The 12,776-nt window shown below is 35.5% G+C and overlaps 1 protein-coding gene across 4 annotated transcripts in view; it reads left to right on the top strand.

Annotated features, from left to right (window-relative positions):
* The window catches only part of LOC108969697 (probable serine/threonine-protein kinase DDB_G0267686), an 81,777-nt gene that overhangs the window by 21,031 nt on the left and 47,970 nt on the right, over positions 1-12,776 (top strand). Inside the window, exons 1-3 of one of the 4 annotated variants that reach the window (XM_018934581.1) lie at positions 8,056-8,138; positions 10,842-10,927; positions 11,998-12,488. In XM_018934581.1, the coding sequence (XP_018790126.1) occupies positions 12,083-12,488 (406 nt within the window). In that variant the 5' untranslated portion in view covers positions 8,056-8,138; positions 10,842-10,927; positions 11,998-12,082. Of the gene's footprint in view, positions 1-8,055; positions 8,139-10,824; positions 10,928-11,997; positions 12,489-12,776 lie in introns of those variants that run through there. The other 3 variants (XM_018934582.1, XM_018934584.1, XM_018934583.1) reach the window with 3 other exon arrangements.

Raw genomic sequence — 12,776 nt, 5'->3', positions numbered from 1 at the left:
TTTTCGCCATTTTGTGGGCGTGGCAGTGGGCTGATTTTGCCCATCTTCGAACTTAACCTTCTTATGGAGTCAAGAAATACGAGTACCAAGTTTCATCATGATATCTCAATTTTTACTCAAGTTACAGCTTGCACGGACGGACGGACAGACGGACAGACGCACAGACGGACGAACGGACAGACAGACATCCGGATTTCAACTCTACTAGTCACCCTGATCATTTTGGTATATATGTATAACCCTATATCTGACTCTTTTAGTTTTAGGACTTACAAACAACCGTTATGTGAACAAAACTATAATACTCTCTTTAGCAACWTTGTTGCGAGAGTATAAAAATATTTCGATGAAAGTGGTTCTATGCTTAAAACAAATGGATCCCAATAATAAGAAATTCAAAAAATTATGAGGGAATTGTTATTTTTGAAGTTTCGTTCGTTTGGTAGCCAAAGCGGAATATGCACTTGACTTTATAAAAAAGCGTTGAAACTCTACTAAATAGTGCAGGAATAATGGGATTAAAAGGCTATCAATGTCATTTTCGGCTTCCCTACATATAACACATATAAAGTCATCCGAAAAGTTAATTTTCAAGCCTTATTTAATTTAGATTTAGTGACCAACAAAATATGTTTCTTTGTTCAAAAACGGCAGCTGTTCAATGTAAAAAGCCACTGGCGACATATGAAAAGTACTCTAGTCATCTTTCGTACATTTTGCACATACTCGTATAGCTTTTTAGCTCAAGGTTAGCCAACATTAGGTGAAAAAATGTGTGGTTTACAGTTTCACGGCTCCATATGTGGCGGCAATTCTTTGCGTTTGAACGTACAAATTTATGTGAAACTCAAATGCATACAAAAGAAACTCGCTTGCTGGACGCTCAATTTTCTTAATTTTTTTTATTTGTTTTTTGCTTGCAATCTGAGCCTTAAAAGCAAATGTGAACAATGCATTTTGTGTCAAATACAAAACTGGAGTTCTTGAGTTGGCCATTTTGCAAAGTTTTGTTTATATTTATTTGTCCACTAACACCCTGTGTTTATTTATTCATTGCAACTTTTTGCTTTGTTTGTTGCGCTTTGTTAAAGTGGCTTTCAAATGCATAGCAACATATTACATACGATTGCGCAATAGAAAATGTCAATGTTTGCAAGACCCCAATAAAGGCTCATGCATGACAATAGGAGGCAGCAGATATAGTAGCTGCCGGAAACCGCGTTCTGGAAAACGAAATAACTGACGAGATTGCCAAAAGTGCCATTTTCTTGGTTACCGAACCAGCTCAGAAAACGATACACAACGAAATTTCCGAAAGATCCTTCAGACGGATCAGGATGAGATGAAATACCTTAAGAGCATGCAGAAATACCTTAATCATGTGAAAGAGAGAAGAAAGAAAATATGCTGGCTTTTTACTTACACGACTTAGGAAAGACTATAGTCCAGCATATCCTAACCTAACTTATTATGAATTAAATAAAGTACGGATTTTTACAAGTAGAAAAATTGTTTACGAGTAAAATAATTCGCTTTAGGCAGGAACAGGTAGTAAACACTTGGGGCCCAGTCCGAGCTAAAGTATGGATGCATAAGAACCTCTTAACAAAACTCCCGGAGCTTCTGGTAAGTTACTGTTGTTGTTGCAGCAGCAAAACAACGAGTTGATAGTCTTTAGCCGGATAAATATCCGGGTCCGTTACGGTTACGTAGATCCGACCGCCGTTGGAACGGTTGAAAGTATGTCGAAACAGTGTTCCCAACTTCCGTTACTTTATCGAAATTTACCACGAAACTAAAAATAATGGATTTATTTTCACTATCTTCTTCTTCTTAATTGGCGTAGACACCGCTTACGCGATTATAGTCGAGTTAACAACAGCGCGCCAGTCGTTTCATCTTTTCGCTTCATTTCGCCAATTGGATATTCCAAGCGTAGCCAGGTCCTTCTCCACCTGGTCCTTCCAACGGAGTAGAGCTTTTAATCTTCCTCTGCTTACCCAGGCGGATACAGCGTCGAATACTTTCAGAGCTGGAGAGTTTTCGTCTATTCGGACAACATGACCTAGCCAGCGTAGCCGCTGTCTTTTAATTCGCTGAACTATGTCAATGTCATCGTATATCTTGTACAGCTCATCGTTCCATCGATTGCGATATTCGTCGTGGAAAAAGGCGCAAAGGACCATACATTTTTTTACTATCTTAGCTCTTATATAAAAATTATAATCCTATAGATACAGTAATAATCTAGTCAACAACACGAAACACAAACGCAAAAAGCTAAAATTTCAAATTTGAAACAATAATTAATATATATTACTTCAATAAATTCAATAACAACAAGAATTAATTTCTCATTCACTCTCACTTAGTACTGCCAAGCGCACTTGCTGCGCTGCATTAATAATCACTCTGAAGCACTCCCACCTATTTCGCTGTCAATTGCAAACTTTCACTTGCGAACTATGTTTTATGTCTTCGAGTCTACAATTCTTCACTCTGTTTACTCATGCTTAAAATATTTAGTTGAGTAAACAAACTCAACGGTCACTACTTAAATGTCACTGATAAAACTGATTACATTAATTTTTGTCTAACGATAAGTGACAATCAGCAATCGGGAGTACCTGACTTGAGTGTCAGTTGAGTGTTGGCCGCATTGCCAACACACGTTCCTAATAAATTTATTGACAGCAATGCATTTTGTTTGCTAGACGTTGTCATTGACAATTGTTTACGTCATTCATAGATATCAGCGGTAATTAAGCTGTTTCAAGTGTAATGGCGGTACAATACTTTTAGTTAATAAAATTGAGAAAAGTGTTTTTATAATTTAGTAAAACTGTAAACTGTAATAGGTTGCTTACTAAAGTTTAAAGTTTCAGCTGCTGAAGATTGAAAACTGTCCATTCTGAAAGTTTTCGGAAATAATGACTAACTCTTCTTCCTCTTTTAGAATAACCTAACTTTTAACATATATTTTCGTATTGTTAGTATGATCCAAGACTGATGTGAAGGCGAAAGTGTGATAATTTCGTTCCTTTTATTTTGTATAAATACACTTGGCAGAAAATCATCTTAGTTCGTGTCGTCATGAAAGAAGTTTATGACGCTCCGTGTTGCGTTGTTGTATCTGTCATTGTGAGTTCGACCCTATAATTCTCTCCATATCCTCATTATAATTCATAATCAGAACCAATTTACAACCATAGTTACAGGTATATTACCGAATCTAATATCAGCATTGAATTTTAACAACATCAAAGACAGGGAATTTTCTCTGTTACAGGTTTTCAAACCAGCATTGATTATAAATAATATGAGAGATCATGTCGGTGGCCTTTATAAATAATAATAAAATCCTGTTTCAGTTCATTACAAAAGGAAGATTATCTTCCATTAATATGCCTATAACCATCAACTCATTAAAAGTTGTGGAACAACTAACTGACACAGGAACGCAACGAGAACGACGACGACTACAACAAATGACTTTGACACAGCAACAACAATACGTGTAAATATATTTGTTTTCAATTTGTATTGCTGTCATGCCAACTTCCACCAGTGCAACCGTGTGGGCTAATGCTAACCACTAATTAAGAATGCAATAAATGCACGTACAAATTAAAACAAAGTGAGAGAGCAGAGAATATAAGTTGGTAAATACATATTTATAACGCAAAGAACTATTAAATGAACGATTATCAAATAGTTTGGAACCAAGTGCAGTTTATGGCGGTAGACTTTCATGAATAAAATGGAAAATTTAATATAGAATTCAATATCCTGGAAACACTTTTATTTGAAAATATATAAACAAAAAAAAATTTAGTAAATTTTTTTGTACTTATTTTGTTTATTACAAAATATCCAGGCGGCTTGTCAAGAGATGATGTAACTTAACCAATATGCCGATCTTTATGAGTGAAAAGTGTTTTTACGGGGAGTTCTTCGTTATTGCTTAAATATGAGAAAACATCAGCTAAAAGTCATCGTATTTTGGTAGATTGTAACGAGTAATTCAATTTGGCAACCGTAACCACAACAAATCTATTGTCAAACCTCGCTAACCTGCGTGCTGTTCTAAAACCTGGTGGAACCATTGATGGGGAACACTACCTACAACAACTCATCAAACTGAAGGGAGCAATTGACGAGAAACGCTCAGAATTTACCATTAAACACAAGGCTATAATATTCCAATATGACAACGATATTTCTCATGTTGCAAGACTTATTAAAAACTATTTGGAAAACGGGGGTTTGGAAATTTTCCTCCCCTTATTTAGTACCTAACTTGCCCCCTCTGACTACATTTGTACCGGTCGATGTAGAACGCCCTCACTGAGTATGTTTCGCATCTGAACAATGTTTCAAAAATCGGCTTGTTTTTTTCTCGGCCGCCAAGCCGGCGCAGTTCTTTTGGGGTGGAATCCACATATTGTCAAAGAGATGGAAGACATGAGAAGGGCAATAACATTTTACATCGCATCGATGTTTAAAATAGCAACCTCGATATTTTATATATCCTCAACTTACAGGTATGATACCCCCGACTACATTTACCAATACCAGATTAGCCAAGAACAAATATTTTATCGTAAACATCTTTGCTGCTCCTAAGATCATTCATTTAGTCTCATAACAGTTACTGCAAATAAAGAACTTGGAACATAAGCCAGTTTAGAAGCACACCACAACAGATCGCTTTTTGATATTATGATTTGCGGATAATCCTCCTTCTCATCGATATTAATAACCTCAAATTGATGTGAATCAATAAGTAAATATCTGTGCAGCAATCAATGATAAAGCACATTAACCTAAAAATTATACAAAAAGAATATTTACCTACTCTTAAGTCGCAGTAATTAGGTCAACACCCACGAGAAGCATTTGAACTGAATGAAATACAAATGTCAGCGCTAACGGTCAATTAATTCTCAGCGTTCAACTGCGAATTAAATGGTTTTTCAAGCACACATCGAGTATAAATAATTATGTTATTGTTGTTGAGCAAAATTCCAAACCAAAAATAACGTTTTTTATTTTACACCAACATATTGATTTCTTTCGATTGCGAACCTTTCGCAGCGCAAATTAAATTGTCGATTTTTGGTGTTACGTTTCGAATTGTCAATTAAGCGCAGTTCACTAAATTACAAATTTAATTATTTCTTTGTTCCCAATGTAATTATTGTTATTTTTGTTTGCAGCGTATTTATCTTGTTCTGCATTCTTTTACTTTTCTCTCAGAACTTTTTAATGACTCTGTTGCGCAGTTTCCATTCTCTTTCTACTTCTCATTCTACACCCAAACTTGCGGTAAAACTGTCATTCAATCATCCTTTATTTTTGAAGTCGGTTTATGTTATTTACAAGCCACTTGACCCAACGTTAGCGATTGCGCGTTTAGTGAGCTCGTATTTTATATATTTTTCGTTTTATTTTCTTTTTTAGTTGTTTAAGCTTTAAGTCTAGTCTGGTCTTGACCAGTAATGAGCTGCAGACACAAGGTGGTCTTACCAAAGTTAGTGGCGTTTTTAGACAGACGTTGTTATTGTTTTATTTCTAATGTTTAGCGCATATTAGCTAGCTTTGGTCATCGATTACAGTTAGACAGCAAATTTGGTTAAGGTGTACCAAATTCCAACGTGATTATGAAATACGACATTTGCAAGATTGGATCATTTACAAAAATAGTATGACAGTTCATAAATTTGAAGTGATTGGTGCCAAATGTTGGCAGTAACAAATTACTTTGGAAATAAAGATGTTCTATTTGCTCGAAGAAGGCAAAATAGCCTCTGATTTGAGTTGACCGCCTAACCGTGAATACAATTCGATGGAACTATTTTAACTATCCTGTCACGGAAACTTCAAACCTGCTTTGTAGAAGAGTTGTCTTATAATTTTAGAAAGGATCTGTAGGTAGGTAGTAAAAGTCTGACAACATAGGCTAAATTGGCGCTGGATACACTATTTCGATACACTATCGACACTATCGTAGGACCTTATAGTTTTGCTATCCTGGGTCAACACTGAACCCAAAACATTTGGTGCTCTCGCTCTTATGCTTATATCCGTTATGATTTTCGCAGACAACCATTCAAGTTTTGGTGTCTTGTCAAAGGAGTATTACTACCTTGAACTCAAACATCTCAGTGAACTGTCGGCATTCATCGGTTAGCTTGGTTATTTAAGCTAAGAAGTAATTTTCACAGATTGTGTATTTCGGAATACGGGGTGCAAAAAAAATGTTGAACCCGAAGCGTTGAACTGTAAAGAGAAGTCGAAGACCGAAATGAATTGTGAAGAGGACTAGGGAAACTTGATATATAAAATTGAAGAAAAATTGCAAAATATCTACACTACAATGCAATAGTTCACTTGACTATTAAAGTCCTGTCGTCCGAATAGACGAAAACACTCCAGACGCAGAACAGACCACCTCTCCGTTGGAAATACCAGATGGAGAAGGATCTGGCTTAACTTGGAATCTCCAAAAGAAGAAATGACTGCCGCGCTGTTATTAGCTACAACCTCGTAAGCGGATTCTATGTCAGTAAAGAAAAAGATTAAAGTTCCAAAGAACGAAAGTTCAAGGAAGCTAAAGAATATTTTATCGCACTGTTTAATTTTAAAAAGGTATTCGTAGTAAGGGATTTAGGAATACCCACGCTTATTGTATTCTTCGGCAGATGGACTTTTGATAGATTTTGAATAATCCAATGCAGCACTATTCCCACCATAGCCACCACTTATTACGTCAACCAAACATGATTTTTAACTTTTGTCAAGTTATTTTGACAGCTGTCCCGAAATCAATATACCGATATTTTTTTGTCATACAAATACGTATATGTACATATATTCAAGTAGTTTCAGTGTGAAGAACTTTCGGCGCAATCAACTAGCTGATGAACTCGGTTGTCGTCTGAGACACTACAGCTCAATCAAAGTGTATTACATTTTCACCTAACCTACAGCAATAAAGCCTGTTGATTATTTCCCACAATATTTTCTGCTGACTTTTGGAGTTACACAGAGTTCACTCTCTGTAAGAGCTCTTTCAAGCAAATGCATATATTCCGACAAAAAGCTTCTTCTCACTTCAGAGCATGGGTATCATTGCCCTTTCGTTACACTTCGCGATTGAGCTTTGTGCAAAATGAAAGCGAAACCGATGGTTTGCAATAAACTATTTCCATTCAACTTTGACGCGCTTGAATGCCAAACAAAAGCAAACGAAACATTTTGATTGCCACCCACACAAAGCAAAGCGTCGAAAAAACAACAACAATAGCAGCAAAGAAAATTTCGAACTTAACTGATGTCGCACAATAAAGATCCGACGAGACAATGACGTTACACCCGAGCATGTTCGCCGGCGACAATAGATCGCGGCGGCCTCACATCACTACACACATAAACGGTATTACGGATTTGATATTTGTAGGTGTGTGTGCGTGTGTGGGTGAATTTTTGCAACCACTGCATATGCGCGCTGATCTTCTGTGATCTTTGCAATAGAGTCGTGTTTCAGCTGGAGGCAATTTGTGCACACACACATGCATACATTTAATTTCATTCAACCGACACGAGTGAGAATTTCGAATTATATTGTATTGAATGAATATTAACAAAGACGCAAATAAAAGCATCGCGCTGCAAAAAAAGCTTACAAAAATTTCTTAAGCGCACATTTTTTACATTTGCGGGTGTACGTTGAGCTTGCGTCTGTGTCGAAATTCGTTACGGGCGCTTCGTTTTCAGTCTTAATTCTACAATACGGTGTGACGGTAGAAACACTAACGACGACGACGACGTCGACGAATTTCAACGAAAATTTACTGTGTTTACGCGAATTGTTTTGGCAATATCGACAAGTGAATAAAACTTGAATAACGAAAAAGCGGTAAAAAAAAAAAACAAAAGAAAAATAAATAAATGTAAAAAAGATAAGCGAAGTGAAAACGATTTGAAAAAAGTGTAAACATATTTAATGAAATTTATTTAAGCGATTTTTATAAATTATTATAATATTTTTTACAAACAAGTTTAATAAATACAACAAATTCGTGTAGGATCACAAAGAACTTAGCTTGGGACGGCAGCAAAAGATACATATGGAAGTATGTAAAGTTGAAAAACAATCAAGATGTTATAAATTATAATAAATTATTACTATCTACAAGCATATATTCTTACAAGTAGTTTAGCACAGTAAACAACTTGGCAGTTTATGTTTTTATTTAATAAAACAGGGTGGTTCAAAAGCTTTCTACTGATCAACACAAAAAAAAGAAAAACACAGACATTTTTTTCCATTATTTTTCCCTTTTTATTTTCTTCAGCTTCTGTATCTGATTTTAACCCTTCTTTGTCTGCTCTTTATCGCTGCAATGGCTTTTTCTATTCTCCTTAGAGAATTAAGTTTCCTAATATCTACAGTGGTGTACTGGCGATGCGGTCCCTTTTAAGATACTCTTTACAATTTCGAAAAAATTCGAGCTTGCCACCGGACCTTTTCTATTCCAGTAAAAGTGCGCCTGCTCTAGATTTTCGTATTCCCCTTATGTTGACTTCTGCTTCGTCAAGCTTTAATTTCTCTCTAATAACTCCGAGGATTTCTGCGTATCTGTTCCCTTCTGCAGACTGCATACTATTAGTTTCCGGTTGTCTTTTTGGCCTGCTTTTGGTATTCATCTTTTCTATAAGCTTTCCTGAGTTATCAGTTTTTTTACCGATGTTGGAATATTGTGTTCCGTCAAGGATTGCCAGGTTTTCTTCTAGTGATCACAGAACCCTTTCACTCCTGCAAAAAGCATTCCTGTATTCCTTGCTTTCATTCTCTTCTTGATGTGATTTTTTTCATTGTTGGAATTTTTGTATTTGATGTACATATGTATTTTTCCGATTGGGGCTCCGTTTGAAGCCGCTATCGTCCCGTTGTACAGTCGTCCTGTCGAAGAGTCCATGGTTGTCTACACAGACCAGAGAGGGTTCATACAAATATTTGTAGAAGATTGCGTATAGAGCCAGACAGGCCTTAAATCAGATGTGGATCGGAGGAACTTTATCCGTTTCTGTGTAGCGTCCCGTTCCGCTATGTTGGCTCTCTGTCTCATGGGTACGTATTTTCTCGAATAATACTCTTAGGGATTATGTATACTTATTCCGAAAAGGTCCCGAGATCCAAAAGATGTTTCAAGTCTTTTAAACCGAACCCTCCTCTCCTGTCGCTCTTGGTCAGGGATATTATCAGCTAACTTAATACCTTAGGCCGTCTACAGTACGTCAAGCTGTAACCCTTGATGGTCTGAGCTCAGTTACTCTGAGCCTTTCTTAACAAAACCTTTATGACTTAGGTCTTATTTATAACAAGTGAATATTGAAAGCCTTGATCACATATATTTTTCAACGAATTTTAATAAAATCGTAGATAATGGGTGGACTATTTCGAAATTTCCTTAATGAAAAATGTTAAAATAATTGAATAAATTATTTTTAAAACAATAGATAGCAGAGGCTTTTTTTTTAGCTTATGGGGAGTTACAATCTTTTCTCGCCACTTCATCTAATTCCTATGCAATCAAGCGCCTTCATACTTATGTATTTATTATTTATAATATTTGCATTTTTCGTTGCGAACTTTGACGTTTGCCGTTTTCTTCATTGTTTCATTGCTGTTGTTGTTGTGAGCTGAGGCGATTGTTTGCAATTACGAAACAAAAAATATGATAGCATTGAATACTATATCACGAAATGATTTATCATTACACAGAAAAAATATTAATGATGCAAATAAAATATAGAAAATTACGTAACGATGTGTTATGAGATTTGTGGAGGGCTATTTCTTTATGTTCGTTGATTATTCGAACATAAAAGCTGGGCAAAATGTCAACAGAGATGCTCGTACGTAGGTTGCCTTTAATATTTCGGTTTTAGAGAACAAAAACAAATGTGAATCATCGAAAATAGCTTTATTGTTTTCCAAAATATTCTCCAATAAGATGTATACACTTTTAGTACATGCGTTTGAACATTTTCGAAGTATTTTTGTCACTCTGATGGAGGTATGCCCAACACATCGGTTCTGATCACATCAACCGCCTCTTCAGATGACGAAAAACGTTGACCTCTTAATTAATTTTTTTCATATGGGAATAAAAAGAAGTCATTCGGTTCCCAGTCAATGATGTGATGAAGAGTGATCCGTCTTCGGCGAGTCTCTTTTGAGCGACCAACAAATTGTGTTGGATCTCACTTGAAAAAAAAAATTGTCTACAATCAAATATTTTTTCGATAAATGTATATTTTAAATAACTGTAAACAATAACATCAAAATTTCAAACTTTAAGACAGGGTTTAAAAAGGCTTTGTTATTTATCCAGAAAATGTTTATGTATATGGAATTTTATTACAGATGAAAATTGAATTATTATTCTTCCTGCTCCGTTACGCAAACTACTTTTCACGTTTATAATGGAATTAGCAGAACAGGAAGCTTTATTCAAGTCAAAAGTATTTATCGTTTATACAAAAAAAAATACAAAATTTTATGCTTTACCTCTACCAAACTGACCAAATCGAGGTAACGTTGGGTGAAGTGAGTTTTGGTGCCGTTATAACATCTTAAAAAACTTTCCTGGAAAGTAAATTTTTCTTAATGTTAACAGGTTTTGATAAAACTAGTGAGCCATATACTGATTTCAATTGAAAGAAACATTATTTAAACTAAATAATATTTCTTATGCTCCAAATACATTATTGCTGTTAATTAAAATATTACAAAGGCACTCAACCAAATTTTCTTTTCCTTTTAATTGCAGCTCCAAATGTAAAATTGGCGCAATTCTCGATTTGCATATGTTTCTTGTGTTTATATGGACTCAAGAATGCCTGTACAGTGCATAAAGTAAGCAACACTCGGCGATAAACACGCGAGCAATAAAATGCACGCCTGCGCGCTAAGCAACGCAAGCAAAAGCTGTAAAAAATGAAATTAAGAAAAATATGAAATTTACATATGAATTTGCAAAGAATGTATGAAACTTGTACGAGCATGTATAACACCACTGTAAAGCCTTCCTGCAAATAACAGAAAAAATCTGCATGCCGATGTGCAAACCTAAAATTTTGTGAAATATGAAAACGTAACAGTGTTTTGAAAATACAAGCAAGTCATTACTAACTGCATAAGCAACTTTGTACTTGCCTCAGACATAGAAACATATCTTTGTCTAAAACTGGAAATTTTTGGAATTTTTCTTTGTTTTACATTTATATTTATTATTATTATTTTTTTAATTTGAGCCTAAGGAATCACTCACCGTGCACAGTGATTATCGCGTGTTGAAATGAATGAAAAGAAAAAAATTAAATTCGTTGAAAAAAGCACAAGAATTGGGAAGCATATTAATTAAATATTTCGAAAGCCAGTGAAAATCCTTGTGCAAGTAAAAGTAGCAGTTAGACGCGCCAAAGAAAGCAATTAAAAATCAGCAATCTAGCAATTAGACACAAGCAATGATGGAATTTTGCAGAAATTAAGTCAACAGTGAAGTCAAAACACGAATGCGACTAATTACAATTGCCTAATGCAGAAAATATTTTCGCGAATGGTACAAGATGTTTCAAGCAGCTCGCGAGATCGCGTGTACTTTACCAGCTAGCGCCAATTTTTAATATTTCCCGTCCGCCACAATCTTGCATTGTCTGTTGCTGATGAACACGTGATTGAATGATTTCAGCGAACCGATTGCAATGTGGAATTAACGAGTGATTGCACACGAAATTTAATTTTTTTTTCTGCCAAATTTGCATTAGTGTGCGTGTTGAGCGTTTACTGAAAAGAAATAAAATTGATATAATAAAAATTTAATATATAAAATAAAATGTCAATGGCCAGTAATATATGTATGTATGTAAGCAAGTGAAACTTAAATTAAAAGTAAAAAATTTAAATTTACCGTGTTATTTTTTCAGTGTAAAAAACGAGAAGTAAACGTGCAGTTTTAAATATATAAATATAAATAAAATTAATTATTAATAATACAATAGTAGTGTTAAAATGGAAACGGCTAATGCACCCATGCTTACCGCCACTGCTGCGACGGCTGCAACGCCCACGAAGCCATTAAAAACCATAGCAGCAGCCGCCGCCGTCGCAGCAGCAGAAGCAGAAGCAGCAACAACTAAACAACCATTAAGTGATTTAGCCGCCTCAGTGGCAATACACACCACATCCACACAAACACCGTGCGCAACACCAACAGCAATTCTATCGCCCACAATACCAATTGCCATGGCGACTGCAACAGCTGACACCGCTTCTCCAACACCATCGCCTTCGTCGGCATTCACTGCATACGCCACCACACAAGCACTGTTGCAGTTGCCATTGGAATTGCAGCAGACGCTGGCGAGCGCTGCCGCCGTGGCCGGTTATCTACCATCCACGTATCTCATGGATTTATGTGAGTACCAATTGCATATTTAATAGAAAAAAGACTTCAACACACTGTGATAACCTTAACTTACTTCACATTTCATACATATGTATATTTAATTTGAACGTGACAGTTGCATTAGTGACGCTAATATGAATAGATGGCAATGCCGTATCGATATATCGATAACATACCTCATGCTAAATGTGTTTAATTATGAAAAATTAGTTAGCACCTATGCCGAAATTTTAAGGCAAAATATTTAAAAATGTAATTAAATTAAATTAAAAAAAATTAATAAAATAATAACTTTTA

The sequence above is a fragment of the Bactrocera latifrons genome, unplaced genomic scaffold (assembly GCF_001853355.1).
Source record: "Bactrocera latifrons isolate USDA-ARS-PBARC rearing strain unplaced genomic scaffold, ASM185335v1 scaffold_261, whole genome shotgun sequence".
Classification (NCBI taxonomy): domain Eukaryota; kingdom Metazoa; phylum Arthropoda; class Insecta; order Diptera; family Tephritidae; genus Bactrocera; species Bactrocera latifrons.
This window is presented reverse-complemented; position numbering and strand designations above follow the sequence as displayed.